The sequence below is a fragment of the Nyctibius grandis genome, chromosome 12 (genome assembly GCF_013368605.1).
Source record: "Nyctibius grandis isolate bNycGra1 chromosome 12, bNycGra1.pri, whole genome shotgun sequence".
Classification (NCBI taxonomy): domain Eukaryota; kingdom Metazoa; phylum Chordata; class Aves; order Nyctibiiformes; family Nyctibiidae; genus Nyctibius; species Nyctibius grandis.
Window position 1 is genome coordinate 19556511 of NC_090669.1, and position 24503 is coordinate 19581013.

Below are 24503 nucleotides of genomic sequence, written 5' to 3' on the forward strand. Positions count from 1 at the left end.
CATGGTCCAGATCATGGTTGGATTTTGTCTGGTTTAACATCTAAGTAGTCCTATTGTAGACAATTGCTGGCAAAAAATAAATGCTAATTGTGAAAAATAAAAATTCAGGTGGACCTATGCATAAACCAGCAGAAATTCCGCCCTTTATGTGGCAAATATAACTGCCTGTCATCTGGTGTCAACTTGTTCCAGTTGTGTTGGAACATCCCATCTATAATCCGCTGCAGTTTCTCTGGTTTAAATCATAGGGTCAATAGCAAGAGAAAGCCAAGAGATTATTTGAGTCACGTGATCCAAATTGTACCAACAACTGTGCTTTTCTGTACGTCAGCTGTGCAGCGCAGTAAGGATAGTATCTAAAAACAGAAACTCCCAAATGCCTGCATGAAGTTGCATAACTCTGCAAGTGACTGTGTTTGTGTGTCCACGTGGGAGACGGGTCACAACGCCTGGAAGAACCCCCTGGGCTCCCAACGGCACTGTACTGTGCAAGAATGGTGCCTGCTGAAAACTGGACCTGAATCGTCACATCACTGAGCTTTGCTCCATCACAAGGTCATGGGGACCTTAATGAGATTTAAGAAATGGAATAATGAAAGCTGAAAATCTGATTAAAAAAATAATTTAGGCCTTGATTCATCTCAGCACTTCAATACATGCCCAACATTCAGCGTGTCAAAGTTTGGTGGGTATCGACAGGTCTGCTTACAAACTGAGGACCTGTGAGGCTGACACAGGCCCTAACACGCAGGTGTCTGCACAGACCCGGCCTTCATGTCTTGGCATCAGTTTTCACTAACGGCATTCACAGCGTCTAAAAGGTCGAATTGTAAAAGATCATCTGGACTGTCCCATGAAGTAGCATTGTTGACTTCTGTGTAGTCCTGTCCCTTTCTTGTGGCTATACGTGGATATCCCAAAAGGGACATCTCCCATTTGCATTAGGAAATCACTCTCACTGCCTCTCTGGCAATCATTCACCTCATTCTTTACTATTTATACCTTTGGATACTTCTGAGCTGTCATCTCATTTTCAGGAACTCTGTTTTTTTATTTTTCTTCCAGAGAAGCCATCACCATTCAGTAAAAAAGATAACACCAACTCTTTTTAATATAGTCAATAAGCTTGTTTTTTTTATTCCTCATTATTATTTTAAATAACTATCTGAAAAACAAGTTTGAAAACCTCTGCTGTCTAGTATGATATGTTCACAGTTTGCAGACCGCAACTGCATTTCAAGCAAGTTCTCTTGCAAACACTATGTATTTTCTAGAATAGCAGTGCAATTTGCTCTTTATAGATTAATCATTTGGCTACAGGCAAACTTTGAAAGCTTTCACATACACTGCTTTTCTTTTAAGCTTATTAGTGACTTTTGATACAGCAGTCAGATTTGTATCAGCTTCTTCTGTATGCCTGGTGGATGAGCATTGTATAAACAACACTGGTGCGCAGCCCTGAAAGAATCCATTCTAATGCTTGGCTCAAGATGGTAATTGCAAGAACATTGGAAACTCAAAGGCAAATAAAATAGCAAGTGTATTTGTGCCAAGAGAAGCTGTTTTGTTTGTCATTCATTCAATATTAGGTATTCAGCAAGATACATGACTGGCAGAGACAAAGTTTATTCTTATTAGTCATAGAGAAGAATTAATATTTATTATTAAATAAACTCTGACTTTTGACATTCTCAAAGCCTCCAGCTCCACAGATGTGTTGGAGCTACGTTGGTTTGACTGCTTGTTATACCTATGCTCCAGAGAAAAACAGTGTCGTAACTTATGTTGTTGCTTTGCTCTGTGTAGTATGTTGACGTACGGATGTGTATATTTCTATTCCTGTTCTTGGGAACATTTTACAACCAGGCTTAGTTCCCTTTGTAAATGTATTTGATTGGTGATGCTTGATCCTCCAGGATCAAGCTGTCTGTCTCATTGAAGGTGTCACTGTCACTGGAGTGATTGGCATTTTTTACTCTGTTTAGCCGAGACTGCAATCGTTCATGTTCTTTTCTCAGCTCTGAGTAGGAATGGGAGAAAGTGTGGAATATTGATGTTGCAGGAAAAGACATGATGAGAATCCCACTGAGGATGCTGCTCAGAGCCACCATCTGGCCTGGGACGCTCCGTGGTACCATGTCTCCGTACCCCACAGTGGTCATTGAAATGATAGCCCACCAATAAGAAGCAGGTATGCTTGTAAATTCAAGCACCTTCCCAAATTCATTCTCGGCGAGATAGACCAAAGGAGAAAACAGAGTGACCGCCACACATAAGAAGAGTAGAAGCAGGCCAAATTCCCGTGTGCATTTCCGAATTGTGAGGCCCAAAGTCTGCAAGCCCAAGGAGTGTCGAGCAAGGCGCATTACATACAAGATCCTCAAGGCACGTAAAACCCGTAGCACCAAACTAACCTTGTCCAAATATGTGTTGCTGCTTGGCCTGTCATCCTCCTCATTTGAATCATCCTCTGAGAAGATGAGGGAAACATAATAGGGTGAAATAGCCAAGAAGTCAATGATATTTAGAGGTCCTTTGAAGAACTGACACTTGCTCCTTGCCTGAATGAATCGGAGGCAGAACTCCAGGGAAAACCAAGCCACACAGGTGGTCTCTATGACGAAGATGTAATAGCACTTCTGGGAACACTCACCCTGACACGAAACAAAAAGAGAATTAAATAAAAGAACAGTCTGTGAACATCCAAAACACTAAGTAAGAAGCAATATGTATCTACTTGAGTCACTGGTATCAGACATGAACAAATCCCAGTATGGCAGCCATCTTTCAGTTGTGTATAGACAATAACGAGCATGTGAAATATCTGAATGAATAGATAAATCTACCTGCTTATTTTTATTATGTTGCTTCTTCCAGTCTAAATGAATGAAACCCGTCTCTGTATAAAATCTTGGCATGCAGCCTGTAAGTCCCAAATAAGTCCCACTTTCTGCTCTCAAACAGAAATTAATTTAAACTTGACTGGTTTATAAGCCTGTACAATAATCAGTTTCTCTTCAAAAGAAAGATTAATGTTTGAATGTCTCTGTAAACTCCTGGTGCTGTTCAATGCATGGTGTGTACTCTGGTGCAATTAAAAGTGGTTCAGAGATATTAAGTCATCTGGATCCTTGGCTCAGTTATGCCTTATATAAATCATGTTTCTTTCTGTACATGCAAATGTTTTAATCTAAAGGGAAAATAAATGTTCACCCAGTAGGTGAAACTTGCCCAGATGTAGAAGGTGGTAATTTCATTTTAGGTTTTTAAACTGCTTGAAAATTAATATTTAGCAAATAGCTCTTTCCAGCTACAACTTTGGTACATGAAGGCTTAGCAAGGTTAGTGTCTTCTCGTTGTATGCTTGCTGAACAGGGACTGCATCCCCGAGATATTCACAACTGCAGAAAATCACACAGAACTAGGGATGATGAAGGAGGATCTGTGCAAAGAACCTCCTTTTGGGAGAGCAGAGTGGCCATGTGTTACTCAGGAATAACTGCAGACCCTTGGTTTGTGAAAGGCTTTTTTTGTAACCTCTGTAGAATGAAGGGCTGCTGGATGCATCTTTCCTCATAGCCTGTCTCTGAAATTAGCAGTTTAGAGGAACAGTTCCTCGTACAGTGTTATCCATTCTCAGCCAAATTTCATGAGCAATATTGATTAAAAACACCACAGGAAACACATACCCCTACTACTAATTAACCTTACTACCGATGTTCAGTTACCCTCTGCATTGCAACGTGACGTTGGTTTTTTAGTGTCCCTTGTGGCAGAATTACTGCTGTTCTTGGGCGTAACAAGTCTTTTTGTTCAGGCAGTGTTTGTATCGTTGGCTCTCTGAGGTTCCCCAGGTAAAATGGTAACATATCCCTTATGTGTATGTTTTACTCTGTCTAACCCTCAGAACAATTTAGCTCTGTAGCACCATTTGGGGATTTTTCCTCTTTTTGCACAGTAGACTGTTAAGATCATAATTTATCTCTTAAAGTAAACATCACAAAAGGTAATGAAGACTTGGCCCTGCCAGAGTTATGTGTACAGGATCAGGTTATAGCCCCATTTGGAGTCATTGCTACGGCAGTGCCGAGAGTACATTGCTGTTTGCAGAGCTGCTGACTTGGCTTGATGAGATTGCTTGCAAGCAGCAGTTGTGTTAAGCAGTGTTCACTTTTTCTGAGTCGTAAATTATTTGTATGGTGCAGCCTGGACTCTGCACAGACCTGCCTGTGGTCACTGTAGCGATGGGGCCTGTGAATTATTCATTGTTCCTATCACGATTTATTTTATTTTTTAACTGGGCTGAATTTCCAGTATATCTGTTATGTATTTACTTTTATACATTTACAGGTGACGTTGCTCTCAGATCATCATGTAGCTTTCACTATTCCTTCCTTAGAAAAGACAAGAAAAGAAATTTTGTTGGCTGGCAGTTTTAAGCATTAAAATCTGTCTTTTGAACCGAGTGTGAAATGTCAAGGCATAGTATTGTACAGACTGGTTGGGAGATTTTTTTTCTTCTCTCCAGCTTCTATTGCCTCAGTATTCCCCATGGAAAGTTATATATACTCAGAGAAAGCAATTCGTGCAGTCAGCTTCCTAAATGCGTAGTTGTTTTTTCAGAAGAGCACCCTTCAAATCAAACTTTTCGGGAATGTTACTGTGCATTTTATTTCTTCTTTGTGCAATGGTTGTGGATGTAAAGGACGGTGAGTTCTCCCATTAGCACGCTTTGTCTTTTTTATGTACTTTGCAAAAGAAATTTCAGAAATGTTTGTGTATGATTCAAACCACAGTCCATTTTTCTGCTGCAACAAACAAGAATGACAATATCACGGTCTCTGACACTGTGACTAATGTCGAAAATTCTGTGCTTCATTTTTTCGGAAGAGACAGAGAAAGAAGGATGTGTTTGCTTTAGACGTACCTACACTACGTGAAGGCATGTGGCAAAACCAGCCCTGTGTCTCTCAGAGGGGACTGATTTATCAGTGCAGCACAGTAGTTCTGTATGGAGGTGACTAACTCGAGCCTTAGAAATAACGTAGCTGGGATATACTGTCTCACAGCAGGGCCATTTCACTCCATTACATAGTGTAGACGTACCATGATTTAGTCAGTCCATATACAACATCTGCTAGAAACTTCCAAGCCCCTTTGTCTGCCTGTTTTTATTTCTCTGTCACCAGTGTCTGGAAAGAGAGTGTAAGACCCTGGATCTGTAGGATTTAATGAGAATGTGCTCATTGATTTCACATTGGGAGATAGAGTTTGTATATGAATGTTATATATATTAGGAATATTTGTATATATTATGTAATATGTGATATAGTTTATATAGAATATCCCTCTCTAATGTTAGTCTCTTTGAAGATTCTTGATCTTTTTGAACATCCTGTTCAAAAGCAGCAAATATTGGAATAAGAGGGGAAGAAGAGAAGGTATTAAGTAACAAAGCAAATTTCTATTTCTCCCGGTATTCTTGATGGTTTTTAGACCTTGGAGTGCTTTATATTCCACTTATAACTGTTGTCCAAAGAGCAGGTAGAATAACACACTGACTTCAAATACTATGTTCTTACCAAAATACAGATGCCTCTATGTCAGTGGTAGATTTCAAATTTGCCGTTGTCACCAAATTCCCACCAGATTAGTTACTTCTAGTGAACTGTCAAGTTATGGGCCAAATACGCTCATCTATGAAAGGGTTTTTTGCATAAATGGCCAATAAAGGAGTTTCTGTGCCACAATGGCTTCTATATATTTCCTCTTTCTGAGCAGAGCAAACACATTTGGAAATTCTAGTGATCAGTGCCTGCCAGCGCAAAACACAACAAACAACTCCCTCTCTTGACCTTGCATTCACTAGAGCAGAATTCCAAGCTTTTATTTTCAGATCTTTGAGTCAAATTTGTCACTGACTTCTTTCTCCTCCCGACTGCATTTTCGCATCCAAAGTACCATGGTGTAGTAGAACCTGTAAGAGCTCCAAGCCAGTATGGTGTTGACTGTGAAGATGAGGTTTTATTTATAACTGACCACAACATATTTTGGGTGGGATTTTTCACAAAGCCCTCTGAGGGGTTTTGCAGTACTGTAGCATAAATCAGTACTCAAGCTATCATCAACTCTGAGGGGGGAACAGTTATCACAAAACCAGTGGTGAGCGAGTATCTAACTCTTTATACTTTATTCATCCTGCAGATTTACTTTTGAACAATGCAAGAATTTATCAGGATTTATGGAATTTGTCTCTAGCCGAAATTCTACAACATATGATATAAATGTAGTAAAATGAGTGCCTGGTATTGATCTTCATATGAAAAGAGCATTTGGCTCAGCAATGAAGGAAGCAATATTTTGTGTGTAAAAAGACATATACTGAGCCTGATGCTTGAAATATTGAGTGATTTCTTAAACTTATAAGCCACCTCAAAATAGCAAAGTGGCTGTTTCAAACTTCTGTACCACCAGAGATAATAAGCATTTGTGCTTCCCTTTCATTATTGCCTTCTGCTATATAAGGCAATGGCTCATCTTCTGGGTTCTCTTATGCGTTGGAATATTTGTAGTGTTACAGTAAAATTGCTCATTTTAGGATACTTCTATTAACTTCTCTTTAGATATGAAAACATGGGCTCATAATAAAAAATAAGACTGGCAGTACTGAGTCCAGTGAGCGCAGCACCCTGTTCCAACAGCCTGAGAATGCAGATGCCCCAGGCAAATCTCCTGGCTTCTATTTTTCATTCCAGACCTTCCTGAGCTGAAGGTTGTGTATGTGCAAGCAAACTTAACTGCTCTTCTCTAAAGTTTGGCCATTCTTTTGTCAGCTGCCTGTTGTGTGGAGACTCATCTCTACTCTGAACTAGGTTCCCATTAGTTTCATCTGACGCCCCTAAGCTCTGTCACTGAAAGGGACGCTGGCTACTGGGTTGACATTTTCTTGTTTCCTGCCATTTGTGATTTTATAGACCTCTATTGCAGTTGCTGTCATAGCTTGGTCCCATCCTGAGGCATTCTACCTGCTTTAGTCCTTTGTGAAGTCATTCCATCTTTGTTGCCTTTCTCTGGCCCTTTTCCTTTTTGAGGTGGAAGGGACTGAGGCTGCAATTTTAAAGTGTGAGTGAGCTGTAGGTTATATAGTCAAAATTTATATCCAGTTTATGATCAAGAATTCAATAAATTTTGCTTTTTTTATTGTGCACTCTTTAGAAAAGTTTAATCAAGTTGGATCTATGTAGGGACAATGCTTAGAATGTAATATTTTTCATAGTTAGAAATTGTGTGACTCTGGTAAGTGTTACTGGAGTTTCTTGAAGTGCCTTTTTTTGAAAGGATCTGAGGTTCAGGAATTCAGCATCTCCGAGGCCAGAACTGGCCAGGGTAATGTGTGGTGGCTAAATCTGAGACCTCAATTGCACAGGTGATCTCACAGAAGAGTAATGTATTCACTAACTGTGAATTCAAGCTAAATGAACTTGAGGTATGTGCCACTCACAAGATAAATAAGATAAATTTCTTAGCAAAGTGACCTCTTAGTTTACCAGGAAACATTAATTAAGGCATAATGACATCTAGGATAATAAACAAAACCAGATCTCGGAGTTACGCTGCACTAACCTATCATACAAGAGAGACAAATCTTATCTAGTGAGAATAATATTTTTACATGCATCAGCAAATGTAGCAATGCCCAGGGAGAATGAATCACAATTTCCCCTGCGGAATATGTATCTTGTCTATCCACCTTCGTTTTCAGATGCAACTCACTTTGTTACATTACCTAGACAAGGAAAAAATTTGTAGAAAACTGGATGAGAACACCAAGGAACTATTCTTATGCCTTCAGGGTCTGCTCGGTGCTGACCGTTTGTGTCCCGCTTGGTTGCACTCTGAGACACTTGATAATTAAAATATGCTCTGGAAAACTTGTGCTGAATCATTACCTGTTCTGTCAATTAATTTCCTACTGCCAAAGATTTACCCCAATACCTTTTGCAGTGGATATTTACCCTTTAGTCCATTGTAAGGTGTTTTTCCATAAATGCTGAAGCAAGCACAAAACAGAGTGATAATCTGTATTTTGCAAATCGCACACTTCGGTATGTTCTTCTTACAAAACTGTTTGAGGATTCTGAACACTTGAACCTGAGTCTGTGTGGCCCGTTAGCAGCTGAAGGCTGTGTTGCACGTGGGTAGAAAGGGTGTCAGGTTTTACCTCTGGTCCCCTCACCAGTGTCGACTGGAACAGAGCTGTTCTTTCTCATCCTCTGCAGAGCACTGTGGAAATCAGTGGCGCAATTTTGATGGTAAGGTCGTGGCTGACTACTTACAGGCCAGCAAAGTTTGGCACTTTTCTGAAAAGGGGTATTTATATCCCTGCCTGCTCTGTGTTGTGGCCATGGACTCTTCATGTTTTGTTACTGATTCTTAAAAACAAAAAAACACCAAACAAATCCTTTTTTAAGCAATTTCTGGAGTGTAAAAAAGGGGACCAAAATGATCTGAAAACATAAGAGGGAAGCATGCAAAGTTTCTCTCAATCTGAGGAAAAAAACCCCTATTATTCCCATTATATGGGAAGTGCAGTGCTGTAGCTGTATTGGGATAGGAACTGGATAGGTACCAACTTTCTGCCCTTGGTGCGACTGACTCCAAGTGGAAGTTCACTGGCAGCGATCTGAACCTGTTTTCCATGGTGGGTAATTTGGGATTTCACGCAAACCTGCAGCATTTCTCATGATCTCCTTTCTATGCTTGGCAGTTAACACTGTTCACGATGACATTAGTGATTTTAAGTGTCTCTTGTGTCAGGTAATCTATTTCCTAATTAAATGGCAAAAGTGCACCAATGCTTGTAGAACACTCTGCTAATAAGTAATGCTGGATGAGTATGTGGATTATTTCAGAATCACATCATCCCTACAGCGATGAATATTTTCAAAGCTTTAGAGTGGAAATCAAAGTCTACATCAGCAATATGTATATATGTTGCTTATACAGCATAATTATGAGAAAAGCAAATAATATTATTTATGAAGCCAAGTTGATAAGTCCTTGAACCCAGCTAGAAGTCACGCTTGAACCACTGTGTGCAAACACTGTTATTCCCGGGGTGTATTTATGGAAACCAGCTGGCTCATCATCATAAAACAAATGAGCGATGGGCAGAAAGGGTCTGAAACCTCTTCCCAGCTAGATTCACCCTAGATGCAGTAGTGATTGCTTCCAAGTAAAGGCTCTTTTGGTGTTCAGTCACCCATACTAAACAGTCTCAAAGCAAAGCAGGGAAGGAACTCGTGAAGCAATACGCTTGACTCTTCTTGATCCAGACTCCTGTTGGGGTCCTAAAGGAGAATTTCCTTAAACATAGGACCTGGACCTGCTTAGCACTCTGCAGTCAAAGGATAGGCTGCCAGGACATCATCTTTCACACCAGAAATGTGTCTGGCAGCGTGGCTGATGCAAGGTCACAACTCACATCTGCTAAGCTTACCCTGGCATGTCCAGATTTTATTTGGCACATTCAAGTACAGCCAGTTACTGCTCAGATCCTTCCCTCTGGGTCCACACACTGTTTTGTGGACAGAGGCCAGTGTCCACTGAAGTGGTAGCAGATGGGATCGGTCTGGATTGTGGCTATCGACCTGCCTTCTGCCTGCTTGTGCTATCCAACACTAAGTAGAGAGGCTTATCTCAGCAAGGCTGCTCTTCTTGCATTTTGGCCCACTCAGAGGAAAAACATTCAGCCCTCTATGGGGAGGATTTAGAAGGAAAACCCACAGGAATTTTCCTCTCTAAGCCCGAGGCTGACACTTCCTGGGCAGGGTGCTGTTTTCCAGCCTTTTGCACTTCTCAAGGTTATACGTGGGCAGTGTATCCTGGTCTACAGCTTCTCCCCTGGCAATGCCCTCTGTGGAAAAACATACAAGCTAATGTAATCGTGAAAAAACAAGCTTTGGTTCTTGCTTTTACCTGTCCACACATCCAAGGTGGTGGGTCTACACGGTGAGGCTACAAGCCTAGAGAGTAGTGAGGCAGATCAAGACCTCAGTGTAGGGAACTGAGATACCTAACCAGCTCCTGGCTGTTCTTATCCCAGTTCACAGCAGGAAAGGAACAGATGCAGGGGAGAAATCCCATTTGGCTGTAAAATGATGACTCGGTTAGGAAGCGTTGTGCCAGTCTGTGTTCCCTGCGTACCTGGAGCCGTGGGATCCAGCTGCAGTGCTGCAGGTACTGCTGAATCACTGCGACCGCATTGCCGCTATTGTTTGAATAATTAAACCATGCTCTGCTGAATCAAGTGATGGTGAGGGAGAACTTGAAAACCCGATGTTATGGATCACTTCAGTACTTGGGTTTATGGTTACAGACTGATGCAATAAAATCAAAAGGTTTACAGCCTGCTGAGAAAGAGACTGCGACCTGATTTACAGAACGATGAGCTTGTTAAAGCGAGTGCTGCGTATTCTGATCACAGAACGATTTCCCACTCGCTTTGCTTTATGGGAGAGAAGCCTGGAGTTATGAAAACATTTACTACAACATTTGAGGAAATGAAACTAATACTGGGATTATATTAATGTGGACATTAGAAAGAACAGAGAAGGAAATTATTATCTCTGTATCTAACACAGAATTATCTCCTTTGGGGCAGAAGTGTAACTAAAATAAAATATTTCAATTAACTTTTAAGCTTGGATCCTTATTCTGCAAACACCATGAGAATCAGTCTGAAGAATCTGAATTTGATTTAAACCAACTGGTGACCCCAGAGTGTTTGTGTTAGGAGAAAGATGTGGCAGTATTATCTTTTTCTTGTTTTTCTAGTAAGAAATATCACAGACTTCATTTTGTAACTGTGAAGAACAATATAGTCAAAGTGACAAGGTATTTATCTGGGACTTAGAGGATGACCTTCAATTTCCAGTTTTGCTGCTAGTCAAGTCATTTCCCCTTTTACTGTTTCTTCTCTGCTTCTTTCCTCACTGCAATGTAAGTTCTTGGGAGCAGAAACTACTTGTTATTGTACCTGTGTAGTACAGGGTGTACAGCGGGGTCCCAAATATGGTTGAATCTGTTATAAGGGAAAATACCAGTGCTAACAGGAGGTGCTGACACCGTGGGAATAAACACAACATATGCAGTTCATAGCCTTGATGCTGCAATGAAATTAGCAATTAGATTTGCTCAGAATTAAAATACCAGATTGTGAGTTTGACTGCAGCAGTAGACTGAAGAGTCCGCAAAGATTTCTGTCATATTCAGAGAGGAAGTTCTAAAACACAAACAAATTTGGGTGGTTGTTTTGGTTTTTAATACTTGATGTATTATTGCTACGAACTTGGAGGATGCATTGATTTCAAATAGCGTTTTGCAAAGATGGAGTGCCTCCCTCAGAGGAAATACCCATCTTCCCAAAGAAGGTATTTATTGAGTAATCATCTGTGCTGAACCCCTTCAGATGAGTCAAGTGAGGAAAGTAAACAGGATTTTTTCCTATTGTGAGTATTACAAACTTGAAAGCAACAAAACGGAAAAGAAAGCGTGATTCCCGGTGAGGAACACGTGTGCTGGCACGTTGAATAGCAGTTGATTGGCTGCCCGTTGCAGAGCAACTACAACAGCTCGGTGTCCCCCCAGGGCAGTGTGCAAAGTCAGGAGACTCACTGCTGTTGGGATACAGCCAAAACAGAATGAGCATAAGGCAAACTAATAATGGCTAATTGTGATTTCTGAACATTGGACCTTGTACTGGCAGAGCCAGCCTTTGGAAACCATGCAGCATCCATTTACTCACTGGAGTGTCCAGACTTTCTAAAGAAAATTGTTTTCTGTGGCAGCGAGGGTAAGCTGAGACACAGGCGTGCAGCAGCATCTGCCCCCCACTCGGGCCCGTCTTTGGTTATGTAGAGCAGAGCTTAAGTAATATGAACTTCACCAGTGGTGTACGTATTAGATTTAATGCTGAAATATGCAATTCTGTTTATGGATGCTTGGAAAACAGTTACTTATGATGTGGAACTATGAAATCAGAATCTTAACATAATGCTGCAATTTCAAGGTCAAAGCTTTTGCCGTTACTGAATGGATATGCAAACCTCAAAGAAGGCAGATCCCATAAAGCAATAATTTCTATATATATCACAGTCCCAGGCTTGAATATTCTGCTCTGTTGTTTCACAGCTTCTTATTCCTTGTATCTTTTCTCAATTGTTATTAATTTAACTAATTCAATCCACACAGCAAATGACTTAGCTGGATTCTACTGTGCTGAGCACACCTCGTAGACTGGAGGTTTTTGGTGCTTCAGTGAAGCACGTTTTCCTACTTTATAATGCTGCAATACTTTCATTGCTGATCAAAATGGGTAGAAGAAATCAGAATTGTACTAGATGACTAGATAATTTAGGAGAGTGAGTGTCTGCAGTAAGTGTTCTGATAAGAACCCAGAAAAATGTACTGAGCAGAGGCAATAAAACCAAAGCATATCCAGCTTTATTTTGTTCCAAGTAATTTCAAGTCATATGGATATACCAATATATTTATAGGCATGTACACATACGCCTTTATAGTCTTACACTTTTAAATAAGCATTAGAAGTGTTTCTGAAAGTCAGGATTTCATTAATCTCTTTGCAATAGAGCAAGTCATTCTGGGCCACGCTTTGTGTGCTGTGTGCTTGTGTTAGAAGGTGAGTTTGGACACCAAGTTGCTGCAAAATACCGCTGCTTTTCAGGTGTATTCCGAATAGTGCCCCACTTCATTAGTAGCACTCTGTACTAATCGTTGAAAAAGATATCTTTCAGGAGGAATCGTTTTGCCCTGGCTAATCAGCCAGAAAATTCTTTTCTGATCAATATTTAGACGCCCTTATTTAAAAGCTATAAAAACAGTAGCCAGCAGCATCTGTCAAAATCTGGCTGTCATATTCAATTTACCAAAGGTGATTGCTTCCAACAATTGGCCAAATTACACTTTGATGAAGAGTCTTATCTTTGCAGACTACATGAGCAGCAGAGCAAGGTTTACACACCTCTCAGTGACACTCTCCATAAGCATTATTAGCTCCTCCAGTCACTCCCGAGTTCTTTGTGTTTCCCTTTAATAGATGCACTAGAGACACTGAACGTTATCTGCAGGTTATGGGCAGGGTTGGAGCTTTATGTTTGAATGTCTTTGTAATGGGTTTAATAGCTTGAACACTGAGGATATACCTCTTGCAAGCGTATCTGCACATACTGAACTGGCTAGATACAAGTCAGTGTGAATTTTTATAATTAACGTGTTTAGCTGTGGCAGTGGTGACCCTGATGAAACAAATATCTTATTTGATTGTTTTTCACTTTGCAGTAAGACCAATAAATTGTTTTTTCCGCCTATAAAGTAAAATTACTCCACTTTTAAAGAAAATTTGTTTCTCAGCAGTTTCCTCTAGCATACAAGCCAAATAGGCTGGTTTTAGTGTCATACAGACAACATGAGCAACATCAAACAATGAAAAACATTTCAGGGCCTCCAGAATAATGGCGTAGAATGAAAAAATCATTTTAAAATGGTCCTATATATTAGGTACTGGGTTCTTTGCCTCTGTTCATGTTTTCTGGGTTCTCAGTGCAACCAGAGACTAAAAACTTACTCTTTTAAAATGAATTAGGTTTTCACATAATCAAGTGACCCCAGGAATGGGAGCTTTAGAAAAATGAATATTCTAAGTTAAAATCATTAGGTCTGACAATATTGGTTGCAGCTTATGTCAGTTATGTTTCATTCCGTTATATACCATACATAAAGCAATTACAAGCTTCTCAAGGTCAGTTAAGAGCAAACACAAAAATTAGTAGTAACAAGATCTGACCACTCACTGATCACCAGAGAAGAGAGGGAGAGCAGAGAATAGGCATTTCCTTCTCTCTTAAACCACACTTAGATATGACACCGTGTCAGTGTGATGAGTTGGGAGCTGTCTTCACTGGGAGAAAATTATGTGGTTGTTATTGGTGCTGAGGGACAGGGAATGGAAATGTCTGGGGTTTCTTTTTCTTCTTTTTCCCCCCTGACCTTAACTTGCTTGCCTTCCTGAAGAGAAGACCTTGCTGTATCCTTTCTGCCGAGACATTTCTCTAGAGGATGCCAATTTTAGGGACTCATTAAAAGAAATATCTCTTCCTGAAGAAAATCCCAAGAGTGCTTCAAAGCAGTCTCCCTGTCCAAGCTCTTCTGCAGTGGTTTTATTCCATAGTTCTCTGATATAATTATGTGTTTTCCTTCAGGTTAGGTGTGCTGAGCAGTGACTATTTCAGTTACACCTCTTGGATCCTGATTGTAACTCGTGTGAGACTGGGACTTTCGGGGGACTTTGATGGGATTTTTGCCTTGTATCTAATGAGATGATCTTAATTCCTTTGTTCAAGGGAAATACTGGTAGATTTTGTCACTTCAGCTTTCTGATCCTACATATATGGTCTTTGAGTCAGATTTGTAGTTCCCTCAGGCTATCCGTTCAGATCAATAATAAACAGAGTTCCACGCCTCCAAATATGCCTTGTTTTCCATCTTTACATACACATGTGCCTTGATTACTACATTTTGGTGATACTATATTTGCTTCCTTACTGAAGACAGTTTGGTCTCTGTAAAGAACAGATGCAAATGTCCTAGATAAGGATGTATTGCCATTGGAGGATGTGATATTTCAGCTGGTTTATGCCCAAATAACATAATTTGTTACTAATGAGTCCTCTTTTCTTAGCATCATATATGGTAAATCCTTTTATATATCTGTTTCATGATCAGACTTAAACTTGAGATCACTAGAGCTATACATTTACTACTCTAGAGTTTTCCTGAACTTCTGGCCTCCTTCGCCTGGGGCTGTTCCCCCTGGACTGGGATTCATGGCAGGTGCTTATGGGATACGTAGTTACAGAACTGTTTGCCCATCTGTCTGTGTTTTTCTTTCATATTTCTAATGAGGAGGTTCCTAAATGTCATTTGACATATTCTAAGTTGTGAGTGTGGTATCAGTTATAATAAGTCATTCTTTATCTTACTTTCGGTGGTATTCCTACGATTAAGCTAACCCTCCACTCCCTTTTCTGCTGCCCACAGAGATGGCTCCTTCCCTCCCCGCTGGTTGCCAGGGTGACTGGGCTTCCCTGATGTGGATGCTCTTGCCTTGGCTCCTGGCCATCCCTCTCCCAGAGACCGGAGTTTTCACTTTCCCCCGGGTGCTGAGGACTCCTGTTTGCTCTTCTGCCTGCCCAGGCAGGGAGTCTCCCTTCTAAGCAAACCCAGTTTAGCAACTGTGATTTCCTGTGCCTGCAGGGTGAGATGAGCCAAGCCTCTGAGTGAAGTGGAAGTCACCTTGTATTATTTTTCCTTTATTTTTTGACTCTGATCCTTCTCCTTGAGCTGGAGTCCAGCCAGTTCTCACTCTCTTAATGTGACCGTGATGACGAAAGGACCCTAGAGTGGTACATATGCAGCAGAGGTAAAGCCTTTTTTATTTGTATTTCAGAATGGATAAATTCAATTTCCAGTGTTAGTAACATTAGAGAACAGATCCTTGTGGTACTTATAAGCTCATTTACTCATAGAGGTTTTGCCAAGCTTTAGCTCAGAAATGAGTAAACCTCAGAACAGGGCATCTTTGAATTCAGGTGTGGAATTACAGGTTATTCAGAAACTTTTTTGAAGGAATTTGACTGGGTTTTGTCACTGAGCAAACAGATATCATGTGATCTTTATGTTCAGCCCAAAGAACCAAAACTTCAGATTCTGCTTGCCTGTCCCAGGTTGCTGGTAAGTGCGGCCCCGTCTTGGAATCACTTTCAGAGGTCAGTCAGTGAACAATTTTGAGTTACAAATCAACGCAGAGTGCAATTTGCCTGGGTATGACTCAGCTGCAACCAAGGAGTAGTATTTTAGTCCGTTAGTTCTGGAGTTTTGTCCAGTTCTAGCTAAAATGCTCTTTTGAGATCCCAGTAAGGAAATCTTAGGTGTTGCAGGCTAAGAATTTAGGGATGGAAATGTAGGGAATTTTCCATCCCTGGGCATAGAAAAGTGACTATTTAGTAGTTCATATTCTCTGCTTTTCCACAAAGCATGAGTATTTTGTCTTATGTATTCCCCTGTGTTTTCTCTGTCATAATTTTAAATGATTCAGATAATAGGACTTCCGATACTCTGCTCTGTGCTTCTGGGACACAATGACAGAGTGTGTTAGTCTGAGGCTCTAAGTGTAAATTATGTAACGTTTCCAAATATTTGGACAAATGTGGTTCTTTGCTCAAATTCATCCTTCATCCTCTCCTCCGCACTTTAAATATTCCATCTTTTGAGCTCGTTTCAATCCAGTTTGCTTGTTTTTAAAGTAGTGATACATATGCAGATCTCTAAGTAGTAATGTCATCTGTGTTTTACACGAAGTCCAGGTACAGCAGCTACCCTGCAGCTACCAGATATACTTACAACCCTCAACATGCTTCCCTTTCTAACATATGGTTAATTATTTTTAAAACACACAACATATTTTATCTAGCTGAGCTCTGAAACATTATGTGCTTGTTCTTTTGCGTGAAAAGTATTTATAAAAGATTTTTCAGCACTGGTTGGAAAATTAAGATAAAATGCACTGGGCTACTTCCATTAACAAAGTTAGTAGGAAGCACTTGCTAGAGCAGAGTTTGTAATGTTTTTACATCTAACTGTATGAAGGATGTTCTATATTTAAAGCACTTCCTTGGAAGAAATGTTGGAACAGTGTTAGTTTTTCCTGCCAAAAGTAATAGCTGTGGAAGGCTGCAAGAGCACCAGACTTATTACTGAAAGGTAATAGTCTTCCTCTTTATTCAAGGGGTTAAATGGAACAGGGAATGATCTTGAATTTCAGCCTTGTATGCAGTCCTTAGTTTTATTCAAAACAACAAATATCGCATATCTTCACCAAAATTACTGCTTGAGCAATGAGGTATATACAGATTTCTGTATCGTGCATGTCATGCTGTGCTATAAATTTTAAAATGGCTTTATCCACCAATATACAATACTCTGAGGAGTATCTTATCTTATAGCAGTGGTTGGGGCAGGGAGTTTTTTGACCTGGTTTTCCTCCACACTTCTGGGAGGGCAGTTTGCAAATGAAGTGCAGCATTCATTGAAGAGATTAGTCAAGGTTATTTGATAAATTTGGACATTACTACATCTGGAATAACTTTGGATTGTTACTTTCCTCTGTTTTATTATTAGAATAACAAATCTTTAAAATACTGAAATATTCACAACAATGTTATAGAGAAGATCCTTCATGTATGATACAGGCTTGCTTTATTTGCCTTGAATGGCTGTGAATTATGTACTCGGAAAGGGTTTAAATGCAGTTAGCAGTTCAGCTAGTGTTTGGCATTACTCCTACAATATGTACATATATATGTAGGCAAATACAGAACTATATCAGCATGGAATTATGATTTTTGGAGGCACAGCTTTAAGTATCAGTATCTGCAAAAATAGTTCATGTATCTCTCATCCTTTAATCTTTATGCAACTATTGAAATGTAACATTATTCTGGGGGAAAAATTAATGACTATTTCTTCCTCTTTAAAGATTTGACTTAGTTATCACAAGGGAAGACATCCGGCTATTTTTAAAAGTAAAGATGTCAGAGGAAAATATTTCTTTAGCTGGTGTGTCGAAACGAGAGATTGCTTGTAACTAGAGTAAAGCATGTTGAAGAGAAAACTCCACGTTGTGAGTCTGAAAGTCCCAGTGCTAACAAGTTAATATAACTTAGATTAGCAACTGCTTCTTAAGAAGGAAAAACAATGCTGCATTAGAGAGCTGCAGTATCTTTTCTGTCCAGAAACTCTTCCCTGCATTTTAGCTGACAATTAGTAAAATAGTTTGTTCACGTTATTCTTAATTGAATATCACTTTGAAACTGATAGGAGTAATTTAAACCATTCTTGCATTTTCTGTTATAGACCATTTCATTACCAGCGACAGTTTTGAACCTCATCGCTATGAATTTTCTGTATCTTTTTTATCTTTTTAATGATTTATGCAAGACGTACAATTTTCTTTTAATTCTGTAGTTAGACCAGTTAAAAAAGACTTACTTACCCTGTCTTCTTCAGCTCTTAAGTCTGGCATTGTGCTAACACAAAGGCTTATAGCTGTGGTGGCCACAAAGAGAATGGAGAGACAAGCAAAGACTTTGCCTGGGAGTCCTGACTGGGGATTTTCTACCATATCTCTGAGTCTGTTCATAAACTGTCCAAATTTGGTTTTCTCGTCCAAGACACATGTAGCTTCTTTGCTCCTCTGGAGCTCCTCTTCTTTGCGTGCCTCAGCCAACTCTTGCAGTTTTTGAAATAGTTTTCGAAAGCAGCAGTTCTCCAGGTTGGATTCCTCAATCCCCCAGTATCTCAGCTCCTCCTGAAAAGACAAGGCACACATGTCTCTTAAGAGCATCAGCTTCCCTGCTGCTAGAAAGCTGACAATCATCCCAAAAGCACTGGGGTTCCTGTCAAAGAAGAACTCATGGGTGTCTTCATCGTAATCGTCGCACAGCTGAATTATTTCTTCATAGCTGCTGCAAAACTTAAGTTTGCTCAGTCTGGTCAGAGGAAATTCATCTAAAGTACTCCAAGGTAGCAGGTACTTGATGCCTCCAACATTTATCATGATCTCTGTTTTTAGATCAACTGCAGAGACTTGATCAGGATGGTAGATCCTCCTGGCTCTTCGGTAATGGACCCCTTTGACAGAAGGGGTTTCAACGGAGACAGGAAAGAAGTGGCCCAAGGAATTACAAGAAGTGTAGCTAATGTTACTATAGTCTTGGTCACTGCCTCCGGAGAGAATAGGCATCTCTGAGTTCTCACTGGGACATCCGAGGTGGCATCAGAGCAGGGTTATCTGTCAGCCAAAAGATGGGAGATGGAGGAGAAAACATAGTAGAAGTTATTGCAAGAGAAAAAGTGTTTAAGGCTACTTTCCTAAATCATAAAATTAATGACTGGCTGTTTTGTAACTAAAAGTCACCTCTATGCCGCTTCCTGAAATCTGCAGCCTGAGAGTGCGATTTGCTTTGCAGCCTCATTGGTTGTCTGGCAACACACAGAGAGAGAGGAGAGCTAAAGCCTCATTCATAATTATCGCGAAGGGTCGGGTGCCTGCAAATCCAAACGGGAACAGATCGGTCTCTTCTCCGAGCAGATCTCCATCATCGTTAGATCGTTGTATTTTCTGGTAGTTGTCACGTTGCTTTCTTATTTCTATAAGCCCTTAAATACAGGTTAAATTAACTAAGCTGCTTAATAGTTAGAGTTAGAGTGGTCGATTACCTGCCATCAGCTGGATGTGAAGTTCTTAATTGCTTTAACTTGAATGCTCAGATTGCAATCCCTCTTCCTTTCACTGCCCACCCATTTTGCCTGCCTCTCGGGGGTATTGCAAGGATTAGCTGGTAGATGTTTGCAAAATGCTTTAAGAGGTAAAGTGCTGTATAAATGACGACAATTCTTATCAACTCGGTCTCATGTCACTGCAAATTACTGAGAAGATACAGGGAACGTTTGCCCACCCTGGAGAAAACTTCATTAAACAGACTGAAAGCAAAGTATTTTATCAGCTCAGGGGTGGGAGCGGGGGGAGCAACTGAAAAACGCCCCCCTTCACTTCCCCATTTCAGGAACGAACCCCTGGGTTTGTTCATAATCTCTAAAGATTCAAAGGCATTTACTACCCCAAGTCAGTGAACGGCAAAAATTGCAAGGAAACTTCCCTGAAGTTACTTACCACCGTGCCACAGGCTGCTGCCTGGTGCCTGGCTTCCCCGCAGGTGAAGTACACATGCCGCAAACTGCTCAGCTGTCCTCTGAGTTACAATCCAGCAGAGAGACCTGGGGATATGTTACAGTATTGATTACATGAAAAATCACTATAGCACTCCGGAGATCGCAGCCTCTTTCCTCTTTCTCTTTTCCTCCTTCTTTCCTGGAAGAGGAAAATATGTGTTCATGTAATATATGTTGTACTAATAGATCCTTTGCAAAGGAGACAGTGTCCTAAGTGGCAGCTCCTCTTCTGGACTCCTGGTGCTTCTTGGTGAAATATGCTGAGTGAGAGCTGGTGGATCCTGCCCTCTCCCTGTCTCTCCTCTGTTTCCCCTGGGACTGTCAGTGTGGTCCTGGAAGAGGAGGGGAGAGGGAAGGGGGAAGGGCTTAGAAATAATCTCTCAGCATCCCTCTGTCTATTCAGCAGGCAGCAACTGGGTGAGAACATGGAGTACAAGGACAGTCTCCGACTAATGAGGTTTAATAATAAGTAAATTCTGGCAAACCTACTTAATAAAACAATTTCAATGTCTATTAACTCCTTCCATTGTAGTTGCTCCACAGTTGCTTGCTCTGGAGACACCAGTTAAATTCCCCAGGAGCGGTTTCTGTGTCCTGCATCCCTCTTGAACCTGGGATTTGCTCTTAAATATCCCAAGAGAGGGGGCGGGGGGGGAAGTTTGGTGGGTGCATGAGTGCTGGGCCTCAGCATTCCTTTGGCTGCTAGGGACGTGCATTCCTCTGTAAAAGAAAAGGTCTCTGGCTTGCAAAGAATAGGTGCTGAACACTCTTTTCCAGATCTGCAGTGCTTTACCGACAGCCAAGAACTTTCTCCTCTCTTCTTTACAGGTGATGGGAAATCAAACATAATCCTCTCAGTTTTCTCATACATGGCTGTGGGGGGGGTTGAGCTTGCTGTAATGCTTTTGGGTTCTATACTGCCAGTAAGTCTTGGGCTGCCTCAGTCTGAAATTGGGATGACATGGATTTGACCCATATTCTACTTCCTTGGCCTTAGTCAGTGGGTTCAGGAAGCCTGTGATTAGGTCCTATTCACAAGTACCTTCTGTGGTGCTCCCAAATGCAGTAAGAAGTGCCTTAGCTTGTGTCTATACCAACTGTGGCTGAAAGCACTGAACCTGATTCCTGTTACTAGAGAGGTGTGTGAATCTGTGTGTCCCACTGTGAGTACGAAGGTCACGTGGAGAAGGGTTTATGAGTTTGGATCGCAGAGCTGCTTTTCTGCCATTTGCACAGTGGGTGCAAGGTGCAGGTGGTGCACTTGGCTTGCCCGGTGCTGCTTACCCTTGTAATGTACGTGGGACTTGGGCACTGCCGAGTGACGCACCTCGGAGCGGAGGCTGCAGCTGTTTATCAGCGCTGAGCAATGCTATGGCACAGCCTAGGGTGGGTTTTCAGCCTTTGCTAATTGGACTTTTTGGCACATCTCTCTTGGCCCACGTGGTGCCCAGAAGATTAACTTCTTATCAGGCTTCACCACTGGGGTTTTCACTCAAGTCTTAATTATGCCATCCACAGAGAAAGACCAGATAGATGCCTGAAGGCAACCGAGTTCTGGGAGCATAGCTCAAAATCACTTAAATCCTACCACCTTTGTGCAAGATGCAGTTTGCTCTGCCTATCAGTCTTTCTTATGGATTACTTTTGCAAAGAAAAAGCAAACCTATTCTAATTAACTTTGGATGGATTGTTTCACAAAAGGATAAAACCAATTAGCATTTCCTTCTTACCTTGTGAAGCCCTTGCGTGGTGCTGTTAAAGGTTATATTTCTGAAACCAGCTGACGAGAAGGGAATAAATCCAAAACAATGAGTGAATATTGTGCATAATTGAGTTATTTGAGTGTTATACCTATTTATCAAGAAATACATATATTCTATTGTTTAAGACTTCACTTCCAATACTAGGCACCCTAATATTTGCTTTACTGGAATCGGCAGCAGTGTCTGTAGCTAGATCGGGACCTCATTGCCAGGTAGAACCATGCAAGTCTCTATCAGTCAGTCCTTAAGAGTCATCTGTCTTCGTAAATGAGACAAAGAAAGGATAGAAATATTTTTATCTTAATTTTATTAACAGGATATGAAGGCACAGAAAAGCTAACTACTTTATTTGGTGTCTGAGGAAGCCAGGACCTGAACCCAGCTCTGAATATCTTAAACATGTAACTGACCTCAAATCTGTCCTTTCACCCTGGGCAGTCTCTGCCTTCTGTTCTCCTGGACCCTCCTACCATGTCTGTATGAGATCCTCCTTAGCAGTGGAGTATCTAAAACTATTAATGCTGACACCACAAGTTGAAATCTCTCCCCAGATGGGAAAGGCACATTTCCTGGCTTGGTTTGAACCTCTGCTGAGTTGTTCTTTTCACTTTTTTTTTTTTTTGTTTTTCATAACTACTGCTGTAGTCTTCCTGTTAAAATCCCTTTGGATTTGCCCTATTCAGGATGAAGTTCATAATCTTTATTCTCTTTTCTTGTTCTTTATTTCCCTTACCATTTCTTGAATTGCTCTCTCTTTGCTCCTTCGCCATCTGGTCATATCAAGTTTTACACGCCCTTTATGCCTTAAATGCAGTTTCCGTATGCTTAATTTATTTGTTGACATGAATGCATTTACTGTCTTCTCCCTGTTGTTTGCCCCCTTTTGTTGTTTTGCCATTCTACTGTAATTTGTTTTAGACCTGCCTCTCACCTCCCCTTCGTACAAGGAGGGCAACATGCAACTAAGCAAGCTGAGCAGAAGAGGTAGTTCTTACCCGATGGCTCCAGGGACAAAGCACTTGCACAGTGTTGTACAGCTCTCTCAGCTGGACTAAGCGTAGCCCTGTGTAAACCAAGGTTAAAGCCTCTGTCTAAGCTGTATGGTAATTGATGGTGTAACTGTTACTGAATTTGAATTCAAACACACACAGCAGAGATCTGCTAGGCTGGCTTGGAACCGTGTGGGTATGATGGTGCAGTTATCGTCATGTCCCTATGATGCGCAGAGGAGAATCTGGTAAGAGACATTCATTACAGTGAGCAGATTTTTCTTAGATAGTTCAATGAGATCATTGGCACGGCTGTTATTTAGATATTGATAACAGTTAAATGCTGTAGAAAATGGGAAAGCCAGTGAATGTAACTGGCTATAATAACCTGTTTACCTGTGATTTCATCTCCTGTATTTTGTTCTCTGCAATTATGCCAGAATCCTGTATCAAGCAGCAGATACATACAGAACATAGATATACAGAAGAAGCAAGCACTTTTTTTCACCAAGCACATAATAAAGCTGTAGAATTTATTGGCACATGATGTAGTAGTGGTCAAAAGCATAAAGTATTCAGAAAAAGACTGAGAAAATTTATGCAACCAGGTAGATCCCATGTCTGGCACGGAAAGTCAGTAACCCACATATTGCTCAGCAGCAGGGAGATATTTCAGTGGAAATACCACAACGTATATGCTTTCCCCGTTCTGTTTTTTCCTAGATTCTTGATAGATGATGTACACGGGGGCTGCACAGCCCCTGGTGTGACCCTGTGGAGGTGTTCTTATGCTGAGAAACCTGAGGAGGGTGGCCTAGGCTCTACTAGTTTGGTCATGTATTTCTGGGTTGATCACGCAATACTCCCCTGGCAATGTTTCTCTCTCAGAACAACAAAAAAGAGCTGAAGACAAAACTCTGATTATATATGTATATGCATGTATATATTCCAGACTAATGATGTCTGTATATAATGGACAATCTCACAAAAGGGTAGACTGTTCACTCTGAAATTGTATGGGCTTGCAGGTCTTCCAATCATTCTGCAGGGAGCAGGAATATAATTTCATAAAGACACTGTTGTCAATCTTCCTTCCTTCCCAGCTGGGCTTTTTGTAACGTTTAAATATAATACAAAGATAATTGCCTGACATCTATAACAAAAGGCGCATTTCAGGCTTTTAAAGTCAGAGAGAAGACAAGTGTAAATCAAAATAATTATTTAAGGAAATATGAATGCACTGAAAAAGAGGAGAAAAAATAAGAATGAAAGAAATTAATTTTAAAAACCTGTACTGTCTTCATTCATTGGCTTAGAAATTAGCCCAGTGCTGAATCTTCCCTTGGTGCAATTTCATCACAAAATTATTGGATGTTGTTTCTTTTATCAGTTGAGTATATAGCCTTTTGTCTGTGAGGGCTGATTCTTCTCTAAGCCTCAGCCCATGTATAGACCAGGCCTTTCCCAGGTTATTTATATTCGTGCCATGTGAACTCTTATGATAAAATAATTTTTTATTTATTTGCAAAATAATTGACATGGGATTGAAAAGAGCATTTTAACACTCAAAAATTAGTTTAAGTGTTTCCATTGTGTTCACAGGTAGTTTAAAGTTCTGGAAGTAATTGGATTTAGATAGCCTTGTTACATGGAAATTCAGCTTTTTTTCAGATCCTTATATTACTCATTGGGCATAAAGAATAGCTTAGGATTCTTTCCTTAGTTTAATTATGATATTACACATTGCAAGGTAAACTTTCAGGATTTATGCCAACATTTTATTCAGTCCAGCAATATTAGCTTCATGTTCCTGTTTATTTCATCATAATTTGTCTTTATGGAGCAATAGAAATACCCTTTCTTGCCAAATGCCTGGTTTGTA

General features: G+C 40.6%; 1 protein-coding gene across 1 annotated transcript; it reads right to left on the bottom strand.

The window, feature by feature from the left end:
* Positions 1-1868: 1868 nt before the first annotated feature.
* Positions 1869-18880, bottom strand: KCNG4 (potassium voltage-gated channel modifier subfamily G member 4). Its single transcript, XM_068411544.1, has 2 exons — positions 18131-18880; positions 1869-2654 (listed from the first exon to the last, which is right to left on the bottom strand). Exons 1-2 carry the CDS (start codon positions 18878-18880, stop codon positions 1869-1871), a joined length of 1536 nt encoding a protein of 511 aa, XP_068267645.1.
* Positions 18881-24503: the final 5623 nt, after the last annotated feature.